General features: G+C 33.9%; 1 protein-coding gene across 1 annotated transcript in view; it reads left to right on the top strand.

Moving 5' to 3' along the window:
- Positions 1-27,234, top strand: part of CCDC178 (coiled-coil domain containing 178) — a gene marked incomplete at both ends in the record, with an annotated part of 283,078 nt that overhangs the window by 35,082 nt on the left and 220,762 nt on the right. Inside the window, 5 exons of the mRNA XM_084252695.1 lie at positions 7,288-7,424; positions 9,074-9,257; positions 20,498-20,560; positions 22,652-22,813; positions 24,292-24,405. Of these exons, the coding sequence (XP_084108821.1) occupies positions 7,288-7,424; positions 9,074-9,257; positions 20,498-20,560; positions 22,652-22,813; positions 24,292-24,405 (660 nt within the window). The remainder of the gene's footprint in view (positions 1-7,287; positions 7,425-9,073; positions 9,258-20,497; positions 20,561-22,651; positions 22,814-24,291; positions 24,406-27,234) is intronic.

The following is a 27,234-nucleotide window of genomic DNA, read 5'->3' as shown; positions in this document are numbered from 1 at the left end:
AATCTCTTTTGATCATTTCTAAAATGGCACGTCTGGTCCTCCTGTTACTTTTGACAGGATATTGTGAATGTATTTATAAGGTTAGTAATACTTTTCAATTATAGAAATCACATGGGGACTATAACACTTTCCAAGGAAGAGGGAACATGATGTTTAGATATGTTAATTTTTTTCTGCATTTTGCTCATTAGAAAAACCGTTAAGCTAGATCGTCAGAGGGTATGTTAAGCACCCAATTAAAAGCAATGATGTGAATCATTTCCATGCTTTATATTTTTGGTATGCAATTGAAACTTCTCTTTCAAGAGAAAAATAAAAGATCTGTGCTGCCTAATTGCACATACAACCTAAGTGATTTTTAAAAATTTTGAGGCACATCATGCTTTCAATTTAGAATTTTAATCTAATTAGCATGTACTTTTCTCTAATTTGTGTCATTGTATCTATGAAAACACATTTTACCTGTTTCATGTCTATGGAGAATGACTTATGTAAACCCAAAAACAGTTTGAAAATGGTTAAATAATTTTAAAATATTGTCAAGCTCAAAAATTTTTGAATGTAAAAGAAAATATTTTCTAATCTTTCTTTAGCCAAGTTGAATTTGAGGTAAATTCCCATAGTTTTAGGAATTATTATAGTAAAATTTTAAGCAATTCTTAGTTTTTTAATATAAAATCCATCTACATTTTATTTTCTCCAGTCATTTGATAATAAAACATGACTCTTAAGGATTTAGAAATCCCTTGTGATTTTCGTATTTTACTGACTAACATCAGGCAACCAATATTTTTTATGTATAATTCAGTGTGTAGAAAAACATGGCAAAAAATTCATTCCTTTTCTATACATTTTATTGTTTTCATAATTTTTTTTGTAGTAGAAATTCAATATTTTTTACTAGCCTATATGGCTACATACTATGCAGTACATATCCAAATTACACAAAACAACCATCAAACTATACATTTTGATTCCAATTTTTAAAAATAAAATTAAGTTTATTTCTGTTAATTTATTTCTGATTATTGTGGTAACATTGGTTTAAAATACTGCATATAATTTAGGGTAACAGGTCACACCTTTTCAGATGTGTATCATTCAAGCACTACTATCCCTTTACTACAGACCATTGGGTCACATCCCCTCTTAGCCTCACCCCTTTTGCCTCAGTATCCTCAATTCTGCAGTCATATTTCTAGTGTTACTTTTATTTTTCTATTTTTTAAAAAAGATTCTATTTATTTATTTATGCAAGCACTGGGCAGATTCAGACGTGCGGGAAGGTGAGAGAATTCACCAGAACCAGAGTGGGGAGCAGAACAGGCAGACGATGAAATACACTGCTGAGGGGAGCAGCTGGCGTGGCAGGAGAGGTCTGTCACGCCATGTGGGACCCTCGCAGGCGACCCTGGATCAAATCGCGCTGCAGAGGCTGCCGGCAGATTCGCAGCCCACTGCTCAACTGCTGCGCCACCAGGGGAGGCCCTCTAGTATTACTTTTAACTTAGATTTTTTTTAGTTTCTTTGTTTTGTTTCTCTGTATTTCAAATATGAGTGAATCATCTAGAGTTTGTTTTTTTTTCCTTCTAGATCATTTCATTTACCATGATCCTCTACAATTCTATCCGTATTATTTTGAATGGCAAGGTTTCATCTATATATAGCTTAGTAATATTCCATCATGCATTTGTACTGTATCTTCCCAATCCACTCATCTGTCATTGGGCACTTCGTTTGTCTTCATTGGACATAGTAGTATTTAACCATTTCTAATTCTTGGGATAAACTCTGCTTTCTTATGGGTTATATAGCTCATGGGATTTTTTTCCATATTCATAAGTTAGTCTGTTTTGTAGTGTTCTAAATTTGTGCTCGTTTTTGAGAGATTTACTTATAAGGATTATGCTGGCTTTATAAAATGAAATGTGAAGCTCTTCTTCCATTCATGTTCCCTAGGTAATTAATATAGATTTAAATAATTTTATCTTGTAAGTCTAATAGAACATTTTGGTGAAAATGAACTGGTGTTTTAAATTTTTTTACATGTTTGAATTTAATGTTTTGTTTTCATGTGTACCTCTTTTATTTATCATGATTGATCTTATCAGACTACTTATTTCTTCTTGAGATTGATTTATAATTTTAATGACCCTAGAATTAATCCTAAAGATTTTCAAATGTGTAATCATAATAAAATATAGAATACGTTCATGATTTTGTTTATCTCTTCTTTCTTATTATATGTGCATTTTCTACCTTTCAAGTAAATTTTTCAAAATATAAAAAAATAGATGTTACACTTGGATTTAATAATTCTACAGTTTCAAGCTTCTAAAATGTTATCATATGATCTTATAATTACAATTTTATTTATTTCATTTTATTCTATTTCTTCTGAATTTCACATACCTGTTTTGAATACTTAAAGGTTTTAGTTTTTGAATCTTTCTCTAAGAGCTATAGTTGCATTTCTTGTTATCTTTTGCAGCAAAACTTGAAAGAAATTTCTTTCTTAATTATTTTTGATTCTCTGCTTGCTTTATTATTTAAGATTATTTGCTGTTGAGGGTTTCGCTAACACAATACTCTATTATTGCTACTATAGATTCTATTTTCTTCTTATGCTCCTCATAAAACCTGATGGAATTTATTACACAAACTATTATCTAAAATTATTTAAAGACTCTTGTTGTATGGCACTCATACTTAATGTTTGTGTTTCAAAGTTTGGAAATACTTGTGTGAGAAGAAAATATTGATTTATAATCTCACTACCCAGATGAAGTCATTGCTAATATTTTGTTGTACATAAACACATCACCCTTGTACTATATTTTGAAATATAACATATATACAGTGATCAATTGTGTTTCTTCATATTCATATTTTATTATGAATTTTAATGACTGATAGTTTCTTAAACCCTTGTTATTTAATATTTAGGATGGTCTCATTTTTAATCATTAAAAACAAAATGTGTTAAAGGCCTCTAAAAATTTTAACATCATAGCTACTCATTTTACTCAAAATAATATTGATGGAAAAATCAATAAAATTTGAAATGCAGTGAAGTATTAGTAGCTCAAGTAAAAATCATGTGCTTCATCTTTCAGTTAAGCCTTAGTTTGCTTGCAGTTTCACATTGTCTAAAATTGTAAAAATTTAACTTTGCGTTTCAATACCTTTATTAAAATTTCTATGTTTACTTATTTACGCACACAAGAACTGGGGTGTAGGCCAGAGATGTGGGGAGTGAGAGGATTCACCAGAGACAGAGCAGGGAGCAGAACAGGCACATCTACTGAAGTACACTGCTGAGGGGAGCAGCTGGTGAGAAAGGAGTGGTCTACTGCACCATATGGGTCAGCTCCCTGGCCAGGGATCAAACTCATGCTGCAGTGGCTGGCGATAGCTTGATAGCACTGAGACTTTAATCCCTGCACCATCAGAGCGGCCCCTTCAATACTATTAATAACAATATTCTTATTATTGAATTTCTTTAATTTCATACTATTAGTCTTATAGATTACTTAGGTTTATTAATCTTCGATTTATTGTCTGTGGGAACTTGTATGGCAACTACTTCACAATTCAAAATCTAAGTTTCTGCTATCCTTTACTCTTTGCCAAATGATACTACTTTGAATATGGTGCTATTAGATTGCTTCTTTGAATATAAAATAATCTTGAACATCACATTAAACATAACCAAAACTATTTAATGGTGCTTAGTGTGTACTTTTATTTATAATTAATTAATTTACATTTATATGTTGGAGTTACATTTTTACTTGTCCATATGTACACATGTTCCACAAACCCTCCACCAAACCACCCAGGCAATACCCTGTCTCCCTCCCTACCCTGCCTCTTTTTCCCTGGCTCTGTTCCATCTGGTAACCATTAAATTCCTTCACTAAGTCCAAGATTTATTTCTGCTGTATTTTGCCTGTGTGTTTTTTCAGTTATTTATATTCCACAGATGAGTAAAACCATCCAATATCTGTCTTTTACTTTCTTACTTATTTCATTTTGTTTTAAATCTATAGGTTTTTCCCTCTCAATGTCACTTGTGATTTAATCACTTTTTATTCCTTAATTTTTATCTTAAGCAAACATTGTATGCAAACATTATATTGTAAGAGAGAGATTTCTGAAATTTTACAGTTGGTATCAGTGAAACAGAAAAGTAAGAAAAGTTAATCACTTGCTTTTTTTGGCAACACATATACTAAAATTGGAATGAGCCCTTGCTCAATGATGACACAAATTTGTGAAGTTTTCCTTATTGTTAAATTGGCTAAAATGATAAATTAAATGGTGAAGGACAGAAGTGGATTTTATTTTATTTTATTTTGTTTTGTTTTGGTAAACCTAATGTGCTGTATTTATATAATATTATATAATAATTTATCATATATAATGTAATATATATAGATATAGGTGATGAGTTAACCTTCAACTAAAACATACAATGTTACTTCAAAAATGTTATAAAAAATTCATGAATAAAATATTACTTCCTTTGTAATAAATGGCACAGTCTTAAAATCATTATAACTTTATATGCTTTGATTCCTTAATGTTAATATTTATATGATACAATCCTTATAATTTTGTAAGTATTATCTTTCTGTATTATTGAGTAAAGTTTTTTAAATTTTCACTCTTAGAATTCCTGTATATTAAGTACTGTGAATATTGGTTACTATTGACAATATTTTTAAGGGATTAAATTGCTACAAGTTTATAAATGAAATAATTTTCTATTTGTTGCATTGGTAGTACATGTTAGGTAAAAAGTATATTCTATGTCATTGCTCAAATTTTAGTTAATAATTAAGTTTGAGTATTATTTGTAAATATTACTCAGTCAATTCTAATTGAATTCCTTTTAGAAGGATATGATATATAACATTCCTTAAGTAAGAGGGAAGTTTAAGGGTTTGCTCTTTAACCATGGTAATGTAGAAATGATTTCTATAAAAAAGATTGCACTTATATATAAATGAATCCATGTATCATCCATTAGAGAGCAACAATGGTCTTGAGAATTTTATATTAGCAAAAATACTGCCAGCTTGGACTGGAAGAAGCAGAGAGAGAATAAAATTAAAAAATCCTGTGGGAGCCCTATAGATCTACAGGCAGGAAGCAGGATGGCTAACTATCTGCAGACATGTATTACCTTTCATGAAAAACGATGACTCAGATAGTGAAAACAAGAGCCCAGAAAATGGAGCCAGTAGTTCAGAGGGCAAAATGAGATTCCAGAGGAGGGAAGTGAGACAGAGGATAAACTTTCTCTGTGCTGAAGACAGAAAAGTCAGGGAAAAGTAGCAGAAGGTGGAGACAGTGAGACACAAAGCATGAGAAGCCATTGCTGACTTGAATATAGAGGGAATTATACAGAAACTGACATAAAAATGGCAGCTGCCTACCTTCATTTCAACTCAAATCCAAAGTAGAGTACTCATGTAGTCCATTAGCATTCTGACCTACAGAACCATAAGATTAATAAATACATGTTATTTTAAGTCAATAAAGAGATACTATTCTATTTATTCAGTTCTTTTGTGTCTTTTAGGAGTGTTGTTAAAAAGGTTTCCTCTAATAGTATTTACATGTTTTTGAAAAGTTAATTCCTAAGTAGTTACATTATTTTGTTGAACTGACAACTGGGGACTTTTCTCTTTATGTTTGGGAATATGAAATCAATAAAGATTCACATTGTACTAATTAATTTATTTTTAGATAACTTATGGTATTTTTGTCATTGTTTATCTTGGATTATCCAGGGGTGTTATTAATTAATCTGCAAATAGAGATAGTATTCCTTCATTATATCATATACCTTTTGTTTTCTCTTATCTGATTATATTTATTGATACACCTAGTTTTGAGTTCCATTTCTCCAAACACTGATTCTTGTCAAACAATTTTTCATGTACTTATTTTCTAGTGATATAATTCCTCTGAAGAAATGTGTGATCAAATCTTTTGACCATTCTTAATTTGGCGTCATTTTAAATTGTAAATGTTTTTCATGTGGTCTGATTAGTAGGCTCTCAGAGAGATCATTTGAACATATTTCGACTTTATGGAGTGTCTTCACTTTCTTGACAGTATCCTTGAAGCTCAGAGATTTTTAATTTTGGCAACATCTTAATTGTTTTTAATTTGGTTGCCCATATCAAAAATGTCATTGCTAAGAAGCCATTGCCTACTTCAGATTCTTGAATAGTTATATCTATGTTTCAATTAATATTTTGTCTTCATTCCTAGGTTAATGTCTTTGATTCATTTTAGTTAATTTTGTATATATTGTGTGAAGTAGGAACCAAATTAAATCTTTGCATGAGAATATTCATGCAAAACTGCACTTTTTTTCCCCACTGAGTTATCTAGACACCTTTGTTAAAAGTCAATTGGCCATTGACATTATATGTTTATTGTTGACATTATCTATTCATATTTATTATCATAATAGTAAAATTTGGTTTCATTATTCAATTGCTTATAACTAAACTTTCATAAAACATGATTACTAACAGTGCTGATAAAAGATAGACTTATTGTTGAATTCAGTGGGCATGCGTTCAGCATTTTGTGACTATTTGATATTTTCTGTGGGTTCTTTATAATTGTATAATTTTTGCATGTACTATCTTAAAACTATGGAAATATGTAGAAATTTATTATATAACTTTTATGTTCAATACTGGCCATATTCATCATTCTACCCTTAATTTGTTGTGGTGGTGAATCATGTTTTAAAATTTTCTAATGTTTAGCATAACTGAAAACCATTCTGCTTTATCATGATTAATTTCTCATTGGAACACTATTAGACTTGATTTGCTATATGTTATTCAGAATATTCAGTTTTTGTAAGTTTAAATTAAAGCACCATGTTACTATTTTATACTATTTTAATCAATATTTAACCATTTATGGTAGTTGCATAAATGGCACCTCTATTACTTAATCTATGAAAAGAAAAGATGTCAAACTCCATAATTCATTTATTTTTTGTATATATTTTTTTCTTAGCTAAATGATTTAAAAAAAGTTTATGAACAACTAGCTTGGAAGAAAAAAACATCTGAAAATGACTATGTGCAAAAACTTACTGATTTTTATACCATGGTACGTAGATCTTTCCCTATTTCCCATTAGAGCTACATTCTCTTTTCCTAAATATTGACTCATACAACTAATTTTATTATTACATAATATTTTGAGATGCTAAATCATGTGTGAATTATTCTTTTTTTCATAAAGCAAAAGATATGGAATATTGAACTTTCTAATATTGCAAAAGATTATTCAAATGTTTTAGTAGCATATAATCAATTAATGGAAGAAAACAGAAAAATTGAGCTTGATGTTGAAAACATAACAGCTTATATCAGTACCAGGTAATTCTGAAATTATAAATTTCTATTCTTATATAGCATATCTATTAATATGTAGACTATAATAAATATCTTCATTTTGTTTTTCTGTTCTCCAATCACCTGTTTGTTAAGTAGACCCTGAGTCTGAGTAGTGTCTTGCAACTGAGTACACAGGTGAGAACCCACAGACAGTGATCTGTCTTCCACCTTGGGCACTGTTCCTTGACATGGTTTTAGTATGAATTTTTTTTTTAAAGATTTATTTTATTTATACAAGAACCAGGGTATAGGCCAGATTCACGGGAGGGTGAGAGGATTCACCAGAGACAGAGCGGGGAACAGAACAGGCAGATTGATGAAATACACTGCTGAGGGGAGCAGCAGGCGAGGCAGGAGAGGTCTGCTTCACCATGTGGGATTCTCGGTGGCCGGCAGGAATGGAACCCGCACTGCAGAGGCTGTGGACAGCTTCATAGCGCTGTGCTCAACTGCCTGAGCCACCAGGGGAGGCCCTCTGTTTTAGTATGAATTTTGTACTGTTTTAAAAAGAGCTCTGATCTTACTCCCTGCTTTTTTTTTATTTCTTTTATCATTTACCCAAGTCACCTTCCCCTTAATCCTAGGTTCTTTTTTTTTTGCCTTTAATCTAAAAATAATAGCAACAGAGTTTTAAGCAAGCCACTGATACCCATAAGTCTAGTGAGTACCCCTATGAAAATTCCCCAAATTCAGATTGCTATATATTCCAAAATTCCACTAGAATACCATGGCTTTATTTGTTGCCATTCTCAACTGTTTTTCTCTTTGAATAAGTTACATAATTAACTCAGTATATAATTTTCATATATAGTTCATTTTTAAAATGGTAACATTAAAAGGTAGATGCCTTATCATTACAACTCGGTTCAGTATTCTGTTCACACAAATAAGATCTTTTGGTGCTGGTGATGATGATACGTATATGATTGTTTATTTTGTAGTATCTGTGTATAATTTGATACATTTTTTTCTCAAATAATCCATCATCCTTTATAAGTGGAATCAACATTTGGGACATTTCACTTCAGCAAATGTTTTCACTTGATTGCTTATTCATATGACAGGCAGGTTTCAGTAACCTAACTCAAGGAAAATAAACTTGATTATTATGGCTTTGTAATATGGTTTGAAATAAGGAATGTGTTACTTCTAACTTTATTTCTCTTTATCAAGATTGCTTTGGCCACTTTGGGTTTTTGTGGTTTCACACAAATATTAAGACTTATTTTCTCTATCTATGAAAAGAGCCATTGGAATTTCGATAAGGGAGTACATTGAATTTTTAGATTGCTTAGGGCACTATGGACTTTTTATTATTTCTTCCAATCCATGAAAACATGATTCTTTCTATTTGTTTGTGTTTCTTAATTTATTTCATCAATGTCTTAATGTTAGTGTACAGATTTTTCACCTCCTCAATTAAATTCATTCTAAAGTATATTATTTTTTTGATACTTTTGTAAATGGGATTATTTCTTTTTCAGATACTGTATTGTGCACAATAAAATTTTATATAGTGATTTGATTTTATATTCTGCAAATTTAATGAATTATCTATTATTAAATACATTTTCCTTACTACATACTTTTCTTTGAATAACCACCTCGAATTTTCACTTTATTTTTCACAGTGTAAAGAAAAAAGCAATACTTGAGACTGATATACAATCTTTGATAAGACTGAAGCAAAAACATGACAATTATCTTAAATATATATACAGGGAAGGTTATCACATTGGTGCTATTTACCACCTAATCAAATTTAAAACAGAGGAACTAGAAGAGAAAATAGCAGACGTGAGAAGAAAATACAAGGTTTGTATCTCTGTGTTCATAGTTATGAAAAGGTTAATTAACCTGAATTTTATTGATTGAATATGGTTAGTTGGATTTATGGTATCTTATTTTATCATTTTTTTGAAAAGTCTGAAAGATAACACACTGAATTGTTCCCTAGTGGCAGAAGACTGAGATGGAGTATTGTGGGGGCAGGGGACCTTAATAATATCTTCAGTATATTTTAAATTAAGCTATTTTATTTTTCATATAAATATATTCCTCACCATCATCCCTTCTATACCTCGTTCCTTTCTCTCCCCTGTTCTTCTCAACCTTGGAACCCTTTCTGTGCTGACCGATGTGCAGTTAAGGGTCACCTGCATACCTCCTGCTTTCTCTGAAGGATCTGGGACCTGAGGCTGAGCAGCATCCACCTGGGCTATCCACAGCAGCTGACTTTGAGGGACAACTCCTGAGCAGCAGGGTTTGGGTTTTATAGGATAGATAGATAGATAGATAGATAGATAGATAGATAGATAGATAGATAGACAGACATAGTAAAAGCTACAGCAGTTAGGAGAAGGGCCGGCCAGGCTGGACACCCTTCAGGCACAGCAGAGCCTCCCGGAGCAGCTCCCCCACAGGTGGAGTCAGGGCAGGCAGGACACACCACCGGGCTGGCGTTGAGCCCTGAGCTGGTTTTGAACACCTACCGTGTGGAAGCTCCCACTGCATAGTCAGGCTCCAGCTTGCATAGTCAGGCACCAGTTAAGTCTCGGAAACAGCTGATGTGGAAAGTGGATGAATTAGGTGTGGAAGGTCGATATCCTGAGGGGGTCCACGCAGGCCCAGAGCAGGCTTGTGAGACCTCACGCAGCTCGGAAGAAGCTTCGGAGCGAGACTCTGGCCTCGGGAGGAGACCTCGGCTTCCTGAGACAGGTCGGCCCAGCAGAAGACAGACCTCGGCTCCCGCGCCCTCGGGTCTGATCTTCCGGAGACCACAGACGCGGCTTCCGGAGGCGCTGGGCTCGGCCCTGGAGACGCGGCGCCCGTGTACAGCCTCCCCGCGGCCGCGGGTTACCTGGCTCCTGGGCCGCTGGTTACCTGCGTGCCACCTGCTCCAGCCTCCTTCCGAGGGACCATCTTGGTCCCAACACCATCTTGCACGAGCAGCTTTTGGATTCCTGGACACTATCTGGGGTAGGACTGCCCGCCATTTGGGTGGTAGAAACATTTTACTCTCCCGCCCCCCAATTCACCCCTATTGTCAATAAAAACTTGTACCTGGAGATTGTGCAGTGGCTTACAAACATTAAGCACACCGGTGAGAAACTCACAAACTGTTATCCTCCAAACTCTGCTCTCATTCACACTAGTTTTTGTGCTTAGCTTTATTAAATTGTCTGCTCTGTAAGCGTCCAGTATTTGTTTTCATCATCCTGACTTGCTGTACTGCACGTAATTCTCTCAGACTCCTTCCATTTTGTTGAAAATGCCCACAGTTCATCTCTCATTTTGGCTGAGTAGTATTCCGTAGTGTGAATATATTACTTCGTCCAATCATCTATTGATGGATATTTTAGGCTGGTTCCATGTCCTAGTTATTGCCAGTAATGCTGCAGTGAACACTGTAGAATTCATGGTTTTTCTGCATTCATTGTTTCAGTTTCTTTGGATGAAGGCCCAAAAGTAGGATTGCTAGGTCATACGGATTTCCATTTTTAATTTTTAAAGGAAAATCCAGATTGCTTTTCAAAATATTTGCAACAGTTTTCATCTCCACCAACAGTGTAAAAGGGTGCCTATTTTTTCCTGCATTTTTTCCAACACCTGTTTTTTGGAGGTTTTTTTTTAAAAAATATTTATTTATTTATGCATACAAGAGCTGAGGTACAGGCCAGAGATGGGGGGGGGTGAGAGGATTCACCAGAGACAGAGTGGGGAACAGAACAGATGGATCTAGTGAAATACACTGCTGAGGGGAGCAGCGGGTGAGACAGGAGGGGTCTGCTGTACCATGTGGATAGCTCCCTGGCCTGGCCGGGGATCAAGCTTGTGCTGCAGAGGCTGCGGATTGCTTCATAGTGCCGTGCTTAACCCCTTGTGCCACCAGGGAGGCCCAGAGGTATTTTTTAATATGTGCTATTCTCAGGGTTTTGAGATGGTATCTCGTGATTTTCAACCTGCATCTCTTTTATTGGAAGCAATTATGAGCATTTTTTTTCAAATGGCCATTTGCCTTCTTGATATCTGGTTTGATGAATTGTTTGCTTATATCTACTGTCCATTTACTAATTTGGTTGTTTATTTTTATTGTTGAATTATGTGACTTTCCATATATCTTGCTTAGTAATCCTTTATCAGTTACATATTATGTGAGTATTTTCTATTCATTATGGTGTTTCTTAAATCTTCTTGTATTTTCTTTTCTCTATATAAAAAGTCTTTAACTTGAAGTAATCCCAATTGTTTATTTTTGCTTTTATTTTCCTTTCCATGAAGAATGAGCCATAAAAACATTTATGTTGTTGATATCAAATAACGTATCACCAGTGTTCTCTTTTACATTTTTTATTGTTGCAGGTCTTATTTCTAAATCTTTAACCCATTTGGAGCTTATTTTTGTGTATGAAGTTAGTGAGTGATTAATTTTTTATGTGTGGCTTTCCCATTTGTATGATAAAGTATCATTTTTATGTGTGGCTTTCCTGTTTGTATGATAAAGTATCATACAAACATGCTTTATCATACATAGATTAGATTCTGGTACATATGGGGGTTTATTTCTGGGCTTTCAATTCTAGTCTGGTAATTCACATGTCTGTTTTTGTGCCAATACCATACTGTTTTTAGTGCTTTTGCTTTGTATAGTAAAGTTTGAAAACTATCACTGATATTTTTATGGGGATTATGTTAAATTTGTGTATCATTTTAGGTAGGATAGCATTTTGATTATATATATTGAATCTTCCCGCCCCCCACCATGAGCAAGGATATCCTTCCATCTCCTTATGTTACTATCTAAATCCGTAAAAAATCCTTATATAATATCTTGCAGTTGTCCTTGTATAGTCTTACCTCCTGAATTATGCTAATTCTGAAGTATTTATTCTTTTTGAAGCCATTACAAATGGAATCATTTTCTTAATACATTTTTCTTCTAGGTTTTTTTTTAATATATAAAAAAACTTTGTCTTTTTGTATGTTGACTTTGTTATCTGCCACTTTGCTATAATCATTTGTTGTTTCTAAAACTTTTAGATGGATTTTTAAAATGATTTTTCTATATATAATATATCTGCAAATAGTAATGATTTTACTCTTTAGATCACTTTTGCTTTACCCCACAGATCCTGGTAGCTCAGAGCCTCATTTTCTTTTATCTCAAGGTATTTTTTGTTTCTTCTTTAATTTCCTTTTCTCCCCCAATGACTATTAAGCAGCACATTGTTAAGTCTCCAGATATTTATCGTTTTTCCTGAGCTCCTATAGTTGATTTCTAACTTTATAACATTATAAAGATATTTGATATGATTTCAGAGAGATATTTGATATGATTTCCATCTTTGTAGTCTTATTTATCTTTTTGATAAAATCATTACTGATAAATCAGGAGGAAATAACTTCTCTTTAGAGACCAAACCTGCATAGATGAAGAATGGTAATCAATATACCTATTGAACACTTTTGTCTACATTTTGTTATTACCCCCTTAAACTACCTGGATCACCAAAAGAGTAGTATTCTGTTCAGTCTCATAATACAAAACTAATGTATAATAGTTCCTCCCTATAGTAGTTAGCAGGGTTACTGGAAAGTGCCCTTGAATCTCATTCAATGTAAGTAAAGGGAGTTCTTATTGTACATCAGGTCTACATGTTATTAGATTCCAGAGCACCAAGCAATTAGAATTCTACAGTGTTGTAAAAACAAATGTTGATAAGCTTCAAACCTATTCCTAAGTGACAGATGCTGTTTCGCATACAACTCACAAAGTCAGCTTCATTTTACCACTCTTGAGGGACCACTCTACAAGGCTTGATATTACATCCTGGGTTTTTACTAAAGCTTGGGAAAGTAATTCCAAAATTGACCACTGCTTCTTGATCCAAAGCAATGATAGAGGTAGTTATATTGTTTAAATACTCCTATATACTTCATTTATCCTAGATTTCAGGACTAAGAAAAGGCTTTTTTTTTGATAAATTTATATTCCTTCTCATTAATAACTAGGCAGTATCTCTTGTTTAAATAGCCCAAAAGCTCACTTATGCAATACATTTCTTGCATGGTCACACTACTTTATCCCACTGTATGTTCTATGTTTATATGTTTGATAATTTTTTACTTTTTTTTAATTTCATATATCACTGTTTACTACTGCCACCATAAGAAAACAGCTTTCCTCCTAAGTTTTTATCACTGGTATTAAAAAAAATGTATTGAACTAACTTGATTTACAATGTTATATAGATATCAAGTGTACAAATACTGTACATTTGACATCACAATGTGCTTCCTTGGGATCCTTTCCAAAAGTCTAGTTTCCATCTTTCTTACATTTGAAGTACTTTACCCTTTTTACCACCCCCAACTTCCCATTCCTTCTGATGACCACGATTCTCTTAGCAGAATCTAAGAGTTTATTTGTTCATTTACTTTATTTCTTTATACTCTTAAGTTTTTGCTTTATGGTTACTATGGGGTTCAGACATAACTTTCTATTTATATGACATTCTGGTTGGATTGATAGCTAAATTTGAACATATTCCAAAACTTTACATTTTTTCTTCCCACTGTGCTTTATATTTTTGATGTTTCATTTTATATCTTTATCTTATATGTATCCTTTAGCTAATTATCTGTCTTTAGTTAATTTTACTGGCATTTTTGTGTTTTACCTCTGTGCTTCCTTTATAAGTAATTGATCCTCAAGTAATAGTTCTAGCCCCTCTAGTTTCTCCTATCCTTCTCTGATTCCAATAGTGCAAATATTATCCTTCTTGATGTTCCAGAATGACATTTGCTCTTAGACTGCTGTATTATATATTTCAGTTCCATTATTGAATTGTTCAAGTCTGTAACATCCATTTGGACCTTTTTGAAATTACCTGGCCCATCTATTCTTCTCCCAAGTTTGGGGAGAAACTTTATAACCACTACTATGCACTCTTCGTGAGGTAGTTTGCTTATCTCTGTCTCTTTAAAGTCATTTCCCCCTCCCCTTTTTTCCCCCTTACTCTTGCATTTGGAATCTGAAACTGTTCCTCTGCCTCCCAGTTCTGCCTGATTGCTGTATTTGCCTCCAAGTATTAGACAATCTGCCTGTCCTGGTAATACAGTGGGAAAAGACATGAATTTTAAATACACAAATTTCTCAGTAATAATAGCTTAACTCTAAGTTTAAGCATTAATTGCAAATTCATTCAATTTTGAATTTAAATATAATGGGACTTATTTTTCTCATTGTTAGGAAAAATATTAGTAGATTGACTCTATGAAGGATAACTTTAATCTCTGGATCTAAAAAGGAATGCAGTAAAAAGTCACAATGCATATCTTTGGATTTGCAAATTCAGGTTATTCAATTTTATTTTTCAAATGTAAAAATGTTTCTTACATATATATTTTAGAAAATTTTCATATCTATATATGAACTTCATAAAAGGAAGGAATAAAGTTCTTGTGTTTATTTTTAGGTAGAACTAAATCTGGCAACCACCTGGACTTCCCTTGTTCTGGTCACCAGAAAGTACCCTCACAATGCACAGCCAGAACTTCCCTCATCCATCACTAATTTGGTCCAGCCCAGTTATTTGTAGTGATTCCAAATTTTGCTTTAAAATTGTAATTCTTAATTTTAAAGTCTCTCTGTTTTTCGGGTCTCAGACCTTATATAATGAGTTCAACTTTTTTCTCAGTGCCCCTTCTGCCACTGGAACTACAACTGATACTACTTTTTTTATTCTGAGCTAGATATATTTGTATATAATGTTCCCTTTTTCTCTTTAAAATAGGGATTCCAGACATACAGCAGGAATATTCCATACACTATACACTCATCAGCTTTCTTTTGTCCTCATGCAAGTCTCTTCCAGTAGAATAGCTCTCTGCTGCCACCTTCTGGTTTCTGACTGCTAAAGCCAGGCAACAGGTCAAAGGTGATGGTTTTAATGCAGGCTCTTCCCAGCATCTGGGGTGCGGTCACGCCTTCAGCCTTGGCTTCTTTTAAGCGCAAGTGATGATTTAATTTCTTTAATTCGTTTTCTAGAAAATAAGAATTGAGCAGTTGTGAGAAGTATGGCGCACAGAGACTGTGTTATCTATCACCTAGCCCTTTACAGAAAAAGCTTGCTGACCCTGATCTAAAGAATACTGATACAGCAAAGATAGGGAGCAGTGACAGATTTTTTTTTTAATGAGGAAAAGTACAAAGAAGGAATAAGAGTGGAAGAAGTTACCCTCCCCAAAAGGAGAGTGAGCTTATTGAAAATGTGACCCTGCCTCAGTGAATGGAACTTAAGCAACCACTGCCAGGTGCTAGAGAAACTTCATGGGTGTTGAATGGAGTTTCTGGGCAGAGACTGTAAGGTGAATGTGTAATTGATTTCCCCACAGGCCAGCTGACAGCAGTTCTGTAGGAAGAAGGAGAAAATAACCAGAACAAACAAGGATATGAAGCTCTTGTTACAAAGTCATATTACCCCTCTACTGCCCTCTATTGATAAACCCTCGTTTTACTCCAGCTGGCAATAGAAAACTTTTTTCAGAGCTAGCTCTAGTATCTATTCTTAGATTTAAAGAGTGGATTTAAATAGGCAACGATTAATAACTGCAACGGATATATAGTCCACATGAACATTTCTTTAATTCACTTGATTTCTGTATGTAATTAGCACCATGGACTACATTTATCTGTTACAGGCTTAAGTCTTTTATCTTAAAGAGTCATCTACTTTAAAAACTCCTTTCATTGCATTGACTTTTTTTTTTTAAGTCTAGGCCATTTACTTTGCAGAATTTCTTTTTTTTTTTTTAAGATTTATTTATTTATACATACAAGAACTGGGGTGCAGGCCAGAGTTTTGGGGGGTGAGAGGACTCACCAGAGTGGGGAACAGAACAGATGGATCTACTGAAATACACTGCTGAGGGGAGCAGCGGGCGAGTCAGGAGAGGTCTGCTGCGCCACGTGGGTCACCTCCCTGGCAGAGGATCGAACTTGTGCTGGAGTGGCTGTGGTGAGCCTCATAGGTTGCCTCTTAACCCCTTGCGCCACCAGGGAGGCCCCCAGAATTTCTTTTAATATATTTATCATTTGTTTTTTTGGTGATTAGATTCAGGTTAGCCACTTTTGGTAAGCATATTACATTGTTAATATTGGGTCAGTGAAATATCACAAAACACATGTTTATCTCATTGCTAGTGTGAGTAAATTTGATCACTTGGTTGAAGTGATGGCCAACAGATGTATCTGTTTTCCAAATATAATTAATAAGTATTCAATTGAGTGGTATTTTAAGAAATATGCAACTGTTTCCAAAAATGTGCACCCAATGTTCTTGACATATTTAATGATTAATGAATGATTATTGGTTGAAACATTGTGTAGGGTAAAGAAAATGTCAGGCTTTTCTGCCCTTCCGCCATCAGGATAGATGATGGATCCTTGTCCTGAATGCATGCCTGATGGCGGGCACCTGGAATAGGGTGTGGGCATAGGTAGATGGGATTCACCTGCGCTAAGACTGTGCTCTTAAGGGCAGCGTCACGGGGACGCCAGGGGTAGTAGAAGCAGTAGCAGCCTCCCAGCCCCCCAGCCAGCACCCCTGCTTGCCATATGCCTGGTGAACCCCCAATAAAAGACCTGCAAAAAACCACTGAGGACTCTGACTCCTCTACCCGGTCTGCATGGGATCAGAAAACCTGCACTGTGGCCGGTCCTGACCTTACACATTGTTAACAGTGTAAAATGGCAACTTTCCTGAGCCTTTCTTTATTCCCTTTAAAATGAATTGATTTGAAAATCTCAAATATCTGGTACAAATGGGGTCATAGGTCATATTCCTGGAAAAGGCAGTCTTCCTCTGTTCTTATTCAGGTACTTTTCTTCCTGTTTTTCCTACCACTTCACCTACCTCCCAACATACAAGGATTGAGATGTTTTACTATGCATCCTGAAGATATAGTTTATAAATGAAAATCTGTATGACAATAGTATTTAATCATCTTGAATTTCTCAGTATATAAAGGCATTTTTTGACTGTTCTATATTTCTTTATTTTCTTATATCTCTGTTAATTTTGGGATAGTATTCGGTTTTCCCCCTCTGGTGTAGTTCCTGTAATTCTCCCACTTCAACCAAATGATCAAATTTACTCACACTAGCAATGAGATAAACCTTGCTGTATGCCTCAGCTCTATGGTGAGCTTACAAGTTGTTGTTTTTTTTTTTTCCATGACACTGTATGGTTTCTCTACATTCCACATATAAGCAAAGCCATCTAATTTTTATCTTTTTTTCTTTCAATTTATGCTTACATAGTACCTTCCAGCTCCATCCATATTGCTACAAATGGCATGTCTTTATCTTTTTGATTGCTAAGTAGTGTTACATTGTATATATATACCACATCTTCTCAATCAGTTCATCTTTTGGGGGGCATTTAGGTTGTTTCTTTATCTTAGCTATTACAGAGAGTGCTGCAGTGAACATAGGTGTATAGGTTTCCTTTCAAATCAGTGTTTTTGTGTCCTTTGGGTAGATTCCTAGGAGTAGAATCACTGAGTCAGAGTAGGTCCACTTTTAGTGTTTTGAGGTACCTCTGCACATCTTCCATAGTGGCTAGACCAGTCTGCATTCTCACCAGCAGTAGGGGGTTCTTTTTTCACCATATCCTCACCAGCATTTGTTGTTTCTGGTTTATTTGATATGGGCCGTTCTCACTGATGTGATGTGGTATTTCATTGTGGTTTTGATTTGGATCTCTCTGATAATATGTTGAACATTTTTTTTCATATGCCTGTTGGCCATTTGCATTTCTTATTTGGAGATGTCTTTTAAGCTCTTCTGCCCATTTTTTGATTGGTTTGTTTGCTTTTTTTTGTTGAATTGTGTAAGATATTTGTAGATCTTTTATATCAGTGCCTTATTGGTTATATGGTATGTAAATATTTTCTCCCATTCAGTAGGGTATCTCTTCATTTTGGTTGCTGTCTCTTTTTCTATACAGGAGCTTTTCAGTTTGATATAGTACCAGCTGTCTATCTCCTCCTTCATTTACTTTGCTTCTGGAGATGAGTCCTCAAAGATGTTTCAGAGGTGTGTGTCCTAGAAAGTTTTTCTTATGTTTTTGTCTGTATATGGTGATGGTGCATGGGTGCCTTGGGGAAGGAAATTCTATGGGGACTCAATTTGAGGAGGTGGGGGGAAGCAAATATTGTCTAAAAAATGTAAAAAGTGATAAATGTTAAAATAAAACAATAAATAAAAAATTGTTGACTTCTTTACCACCTTTTTATTTCCTTATTTGGAATTGTTCTTTACTTTAGGAGAACATAGCCCCCCCTTTTATTGAAATAACAATGCATTATAATATTATATAAATGTCAGGTTTGCATCACTCAAAATCAACATGTCCCCTTTGTCTTGACTTAACCACCCTCTTTTCTCCTTCCCTTCTGGTAAGGAGTTACCAATACGGTTAATAGAACTATAAGAGTGCTATGTTCTTATAGTATAAAATCTATTTTTATGTATGTATGTATATATGTATATTTTATTTAGTCCATCTATATATTTTCTCTGTAATGCCACATATTAGTGAAATCATGCAATATTTGTCTTACTCCATCTTATTTATTTCACTAAATGTAATGTTCTGCAAGTTCATCCATGTTGCTGCAAAGGGCAACACGTCATCCTTTTATTGCTAAATAAGTATTCCATTGTGTATGTACCACAATTGCTGAATAGAATAGAAATGAACAGATATTCATTCAGTTGATAGGTACTTAGGTTATTTCTGGTTCTTGGCTATTTTAAATAATGCTGCAATGAACATGGGGTTGCGTATGTCTTCTTGAATTAATGTTTTCATGGTAAATTCCCAGAAGTGGGTTAAATGTATCAAATAGAATTTCTGTTTTTAATTTTTTGCTCTCCATAATGCTTTCCATAATGGGTGCATCAATTTACATTCCCACCAGCAGTGTATGAGGGCCCACTTAATTTCCATATTTTTTGTAACCCTTGTGTATTTTGTGGTTTCACATTTTACATCCATGTGTTCAACCTATCTTGAATTACTTTTGGATAGTGATCTAGTTTCATGCTTTTACATGTGACTGTCCATTTTTTCCAAGACCCTTTATTGAAGGGTCTTTCCTTGCTCCATTGTATGACCTTGGCTGCTTTGTCGTAAATTACTTTTCCATATATGTGTGTTTTTATTTCTGGACTTAGGAGAACATAATTTTCATGGATTTTTGTACTGAGAAAAGGAAGAACTGTAGGAGACATTTCTTTTTATATTGTTTTTATAAACTCTGGGATATGATGAGGGATTCAGTAATGAAAGGGATATTGGAGACATTTCTGGACCTCCATCTTTTCTCTTTGCCAAGCTATACATCCCTTTTGAATCTAAATCCAACCCCACTCCTCTCTCAAATAAAGCTTTCCAGATATAATTCTGAAGCAAAAGGAACTTTGTAATATTTTCCTATCTGGCCAGATGATACTGTAAAGTACAACTATGAAGAATTTAAGACTATCCAAGTAACAGAAAGATAAATTTTTCCATAATTAACTTTCAGAGAATTTTTTTATAAAAAGAAAAATAAGCAAATAAGGAATTGTCTAATTAACAGGAGAATCTGATTAATGTTGTAAACTTAATTGTATCTAATATTGTGTCTATTGTATCTAGTATTCAAGTTTAAGTATGTTAATACTGGAAAATAATATCAAAATGAACTTATAGTTCATAAAAGAGTAATTGAATGCTGTCTAGATGTTCCTTTTTGATTAGTTTGATAATTTAGCTCAGAACTATGAAGTACAAAGTGAATTAAGTAGAAATTCTGTATTTAATTTCCTAGTTTGTGTCACTCAATAACTTTGCCTCAAATACCATCAAGGTAATACTCAATTTATAATGAATATTTTGCTCTTTACTATATTTAATATGTATCTTGTGTTAGCATTGTCTTTAGAAATATTTTTGATATTCAATAATGTAAACCTTTTATTTATTTTTTTTTATAATGTATAGGGTAGAGAAGACTTCATGAAAAGCTTCATTCGAGGTATAGTGGCCAATGGAATAGCACTTCAGGTAATCCCAACTTGGTTTTAATGTTTTATTCTTCCTTTCATTTGCATTTTACTTAGCATTTTAAATTTGCCTGTAATGAGGCATCTTTTCACTACTTGGTTTGCAAGCCAGCAGTTTTCACTCTGTAGCTGATGACAGTTGCCCTCTGTGTACAACTAGCAGTGTCTGATCATGCATAAAGAAACTGACCTTCCATACACATATCTCATTTTGTGGCTTAATGGGAATTTCTGCCAGTCTAGTAAAAGGGCAGTAGGCTTTTAATCCTAAGTGTCTCTTTAGTTTGCTTTGTGATGATGTTATGTTTTCTTTACTTCTAGTGTCTTTCAATTGAGTTTATTTAATACTGAAAGAAAAATATGCTACGATATTTCTATATAGAAATTTTAAAATTAAAGCATGATAGCTAGCGAAATAATTTTTTAAAATATATCTTTGCCACTTATTCTTTGGAACTCAGGTTGGGTACTTTGATTCCTGGCATGTTTCTAAATTGCCTCTCTTTAAGAAATACATAAATATTTGAAATTATTATTATAAGAAAATTAAGTCAAGAGGCTAAAAATATGTTTTTTAAAACTTCTTTAAGATTATATGTATCTCTGGTTCACTTTACAGCAAACATAAATTCTGTGATTACTTCATTAGGAAATTTGACATTTTCAAGCATATAAATGGAATGTGTATTTTTCTTACATATGCATGGAAATATACAGCCATTACAAATTTAGACATATATATTTTTAAATTCCTAAATCTTCCCACCCCTTTTGTGTGATATTTTATTATTAACTTCTTATTCATCATTTTTATTTAGTCTTAGATTTATATCTATGTCTACATATAGATATATTGTCTATTTTTATTTATTTTCCTACATCATTGTTCTTCCTTCAGGTGTAGTCCCCATAGTTCTCCCACCACCATAGCACCCATGAACTGTCACCATAGTCCCTTGTGCTCTTCCCTTCCCCATTTTGACCACTCTCCTTCCCCCTCCCTTGCCATTTCCCGCAAGTCTATGGTCAGCTTGCAAGTTTTGTCTTTTTCCTGCCCCTTTGTTCCTATGTGCCACCTCTAAGTGAAATCATTCAATACTTTTTCTTTTTCCTTTTGGCTTATTTCACTTAGCATAATACCTTCAAGCTCTATCCAGGTTGCTGCAAATGGCATGAGTTTATCATTTTTGATTGCTGTAGTGTTCCACATCTACATCTTCTTGATCCATTCCTCTTTTTTTGGGGCATTTAAGTTGCTTCTATGTCTTAGCTATTGCAGATAGTGCTGAAATAAACATAGGAGTGCAGGATTACTTTCTATTAGTGTTTTTGTGTCCTTTGGGTAGATTCCTAGGAGTGGAAGTGCTGGTTCACAGGTAGATCCACTTTTAGTGTTTTGAGGTACCTCCACACATCTTCCCACAGTGGCTGGACCAGTCTGCATTCCCACCAGCGTGTAAGAAGTTTCCTTTTTCTCCACATCCTTGACAGCATTTGTTGTTTCCAGTTTTTTGTTTTGTTTTGTTTTGTTTTTTGTTTTTTTTTAATATGGGCCATTCTCACTGATGTGAAGTAATATCTCATTGTGGTTTTGATTTGGATTTCCCTGATAATAAATGATGTTGAACATTTTTTCATATACCTGTTGGTCATTTGCATTCTTGTTTGGAGAAGTGTCTTTTTAGTTCTACTGCCCATTATTTGCTTCGCTTTGGTGAGTTGTATAAGCTCTTTGTAGATTTTTGATAGAAGTTCCTTTATCGGTTGCACAGTATACAAATATTCTCTCCCAAGGAATTACATTATTTTAATGTTTGTTGTTAGTGTGTTCTCTAAGTTTGTTATCCTCTAATACTTACTTTAAAGTACTTGATTTTTATTATCTATTATATTTTTTCTTTCATTTTTTTCAATAATAATTTTCTGCCTTTAAAATGTGCTATAGTTGTACTAACTGCATTTTTGTGATGACGTTTTAAAAATTTTTCAAGTAACAGTACACAGTATTTTTTGGCACAGATAGTGGCTCAGTAAATGTTTAGGTACTTAATAGCTAAATGAATTGTTTTTTTTTTTTTTTTTTTTCTGCCAGAAAAAACTGGTTGCCATTCAAGATGATCAGGCACTTGAGAAGGACGCACTTCGGAAACAGAAGTCAACATATATCCTAATGCTGGAAGAAATAGAGCGACCTTTGTTTCAGCTGGAACAGGATGCTATCAAAATCAAAACTATCTACAACGAACATTATAATGTAAGCACTTGTAATTAATTCAAAAATAAATTTACAGAAATATTTAGGCCAGTGATTCATGTATGTAATTATACATTACTACCTGGAAAATTATGATTTCACAAGGGAAGACATAAAAGCATGGACAAATATTACTTGAAACCCCATATTCCACATTGGAACATGGTTAGGAAAAGTAGTTTGCAAATGGGTGAGCAGTGATTTATCTGGCATGATTGCCTATTTTGATAAACTTAGGTCAGAGCCTTCACTGCTTGTTAATAAAATGCTAGAGCTATGTTTACTCAAATATAAAATATAAAGCATCTTGACATTTTCATGGAAAATTTTTGATGCATGTAGGAGAAGTGAAGACAGCTAATGTGAAAAATAAAGCAAATGTTGATAAAATATTTTCAAAACAACAAGTTTATGTCAGTAACTGATGTTACTAGCCCTTCCCAAAGAAAAATTTAGTAGAAAAATATGTATACATAATGTCATTAGTCTTTTAGAGAAGTAGAGGGTGTGGTAAGAGTTATATATTCTTGTCTTTAGCTGCAGAGAGGACATTCATTTGGGTCATTCTGACAGCTGGATTTTTTTCTTTACAAATAATATAACTATATTCTTAGTCTTTATTTTTTTAAATTTCCTTGTTTAAAAAATTCGTGATTTCAAAATATTGCCATTATGAAAGTTTATTTTGATTTTCAAAGCTTGCTTATGAAATAGGAGTTTATTTGTATCACAAACTTGAGAAAACTTGTGCCTAAAAACATTAAGCAAGTTGTATAAAGTATTAAAGCATGGAAACAATTCTTAGTATATTACCCTACTTGAGGCTGCTAAATGCTTTTTAGTACCTATCTAGTGAATATATAATTAGCACTATCACTTAACAAGATCAGTGTTTTTAATATTGTTATATTAATGATGGAAATAAATTAATTGCTTTGAAACCTGATTTAAATTATTTGTTTTTGATAGTAAATTTGAGAAAAAATGAATGGCTTTTATCTCCATTGATTTTTTTAAAAGCCAGTGTTTCATACCTTTTTCTAGCCCAGTAATCATTTTTGTTTTTATTATATTTAATGGTTCATGCATTACAAGAATGATTAACATAATATAAACTCTGGAAAAAAATAAGTTTTTACATACTTTCTGTAATGAGTAATACTAATTTATATTTGGAGTTTTACTTTTGGTTAAGATGTTTTAAATGTGAAGAAAATTTAAAATTTCTAAGTGAGCTTACTGATTTTTCTTACTTAACTAAACTTGACTAGATGGTGTGTTTCTTAGGTAACTCAAACTAAATATTGGGATTGTACACAATCCATTCCATAGTGCGTTTCTGTAATTCATATTTAGGTGTCTTTCCCTTTATACAAAAATAATGTTATTATAAAAATAGTCTCTTGGGAACTATTTGGATTAAAGCAAGATCATTGTATAGTAAAGTCTGCATATTCTAATATCTGAATGTCTTTTAGAGATTGCGTGATATAATTAAGAAGCGACACACCATTAAAAAAAATGTGGAAAGAACAAAGAAACAATTGCGGAAAAGGGGGAAGAAAACCCGTGATGCACTAATGTTAGCTGAGGTAAGAAATTTAATATAGAACATAGTTTCAAATTTCCAATCCTTTTATGCCAATGAAAACTATTCAAGCCACTTTAGTTTTAGGTGTTTGCCTCATATTTCTAATTGCCCGAACACGTCCATTCTGGATGTGTGGGTGCACACACACTCACAGAGTCTTTGTCTTTTTTTCTCTCTTACCGTGTCTTTCTCACTGGTATACACCACCCACCACCCCCCACCATTACTTTCCCTAAAAGTAGACATAGGAACTTGTAGTGAATAAAATATTGCTGTGTTTCTACAGAGGAGAACCAATTTACAGATATAAATATTGCTAATATTTGACATCTAAAATTTATCCTCAATTTGGTAGGTAAAAAGCATTAAAAAATGACTGTACATTAGGAGAGCTAACGAATTAGAAATATTTACTCCCTTCAAAGTCTCATATCTAACATTCTGTTTTTATACTGTCATTTGGAGATGGGAAAGTAAAAATAGTGTGCGTTGTCTTTAACTTGCTATAATCAATATATTTATTTTTATTCATTTCTGTGTGCTTTTTTTTTAAAAAGATTTATTTATTTATACAAGAACCTGGGTACAGGCCAGATGTGTTTGTGGGAGGGTGAGAGGATTCACCAGAGTGACAAAGTGGGGAACAGAATAGGCAGACTGACTGAAAAACACTGCCGAGGGGAGCAGCGGGCGAGACAGGAGAGGTCTGCCGTGCCATGTGGGTATCTCTGTGGCCAGCTGGGATTGAACCCATGCTGCGGGGGCTGCAGACAGTTTCACAGTCTGTGCTTAACCCCTTGTGCCACCAAGGAGGCCCTCATTTATTTATTCTTAAAGGGAAGGATGGATTTAATTTTCAATTGTCTGATTTCTGTGACTCTCTAGAGCAGTTAATTGTTGATCAAACAGGCACATTACTATTTTAAAAATAATTTTATTTTTAATTGAGGTAATATTTGAATAACCCCATCATGTATTGTCACTGTAGTACACCCACCACCAAATCACCCATATCCACCATCATGGTCCATTGTTCTTCCTTTCATCTTTGTTCTTACCCTTCCCTCTCCCCTTTCCACACCAGATGCTTCAGTTAGTCAGTTTTCAAGTGTTGGTATTTAAGCTTGTCTTTATCTGATTGTTAGTTTAGTTATGCTGTATTTTATGTATTAGTGACGCTTTCCAGCATTTATCTTTCTTCTGGCTTTTTTCTCTTAACATTATCATTTCTAGCTCCATCCATGTTGCCACAAATGGCATGTGTTTATCTTTTTTAATCACTAGGGAATATTTCATTATGTATATATACCACACCTTCTTGATCTACTCATCTGTTTTGGGGTGCTTAAGTTGTGTCCATAATTTATCCATAGTAAATAGCAATGTAATAAACACAGGAGTACAAGTTTCCCTTTGAATCAGTGTTTTTAAATTTTTTGGCTAGATAGCCAGATGTGGAATTACTGGGTCAAATGGCAGGTCCATTTTTAATGTTTTAAAACATGTTCACACTGGGCCTCCCCGGTGGCGCAGCGGTTGAGCGCTGGGTTGCGAAGCTGCCCGCGGCCTCTGCGGCGCCGGTTCGATCCCCGGCTGTTCCCCGGCCACCGGAGGAGGGTCCCACATGGCGCGCAGACCTCTCCTGCCGCCCGCTGCTCCCCTCAGCAGTGTACTTCGGTCCTTCTGCCTGCTCTGCTCCTCGCTCTGGCTCTGGTGAATTCTCTCGCCCTCCCGTGCTTCTGACTGTACCCAGTGCTTGTATAAACAAACAAATAAATAAATAAAATTAAATTAAAAAAACATTCCTCTATAAAAAAAAAAATGTTCACACTATTTTTCATAAGGACTGGATCATTGTGCATCCTCACCAGCAGTGTCAGAGGGTCCCCCTTTCTCCACATCCTCACCAGCACTCCTTGTTTCTTGTCTTTTTGATATGGGGAGTTCTCCCAGGTGTGAGATGGTGTCTCACTGTTTCTTGATTTACATATCCCTAATGATAAGTGATGGTGAATATTTTTTCATGTGCATGTTTGCAGTCTCTATGTCTTCTTTGGAGAAGTGCCTGTTTAGTTCTCCTGCATATTTTTTGATTGGGTCACTTGCTTGTTTTTTTTTTTTAATAGAGTTTTATGATTTCTTTGTATATCTTTGATATCCATCCTTTGTCAGATGTATGAACTGTGAATATTTTCTCCCATTAAGTAGAGTGTCTTTTTGTTTCAGTTATGGTTTCTTTTACTGTGCAGAAGTTTTTAGTTTGATATAGTCCCAGCTGTTTACGTTGTTTTTGTTTTCCTTTCTGTTGGCGATGAATCTCTAAAGACATCACTGGAGCTTATGTTGTGAAATGTTTTACCTATGATTTCTTCTATGTATTTTATGGTTTCAGGTCTTACATCAAAGTCTTTTATCCATTTTGAATTGATTTTTCTATATGGTGTGAAATAGATGTCTAAATTCATTCTTTTGCATGCTTCTTGAACAGACACTTTAACCTAAGGTGTGAAATAAGTGATTTTCAAGTTGGTTTATGTACAGAATGAATAGCCTTGAGTTTTTGTGTTGAAAATGGTTCAATCTTGTTCATTTTTATTTAAAATATTTGATTTATTTTGAAATTGTGTTATAATTGCTTACTTATTAACAAAGAAAAGTAAATGAAATTATTTTGCAAGTTATCTCCCAATGGCAACTTAATGTACATTTTTAAAAAATTTACCTATTTTATTGATCATATTCAGTATTAATGTTCAGTTAATTATCTTTCTACTTAAATGAAATACATAACATAAAAATTATCCTTTAGATAGATATGGATAAAAATAAC

Source organism: Talpa europaea, assembly GCF_964194135.1.
Source record: "Talpa europaea genome assembly, chromosome: 13".
Classification (NCBI taxonomy): domain Eukaryota; kingdom Metazoa; phylum Chordata; class Mammalia; order Eulipotyphla; family Talpidae; genus Talpa; species Talpa europaea.
The sequence above is the reverse complement of the archived record's forward strand: the minus strand, read 5'-3'. Positions and strand labels throughout refer to the sequence as shown.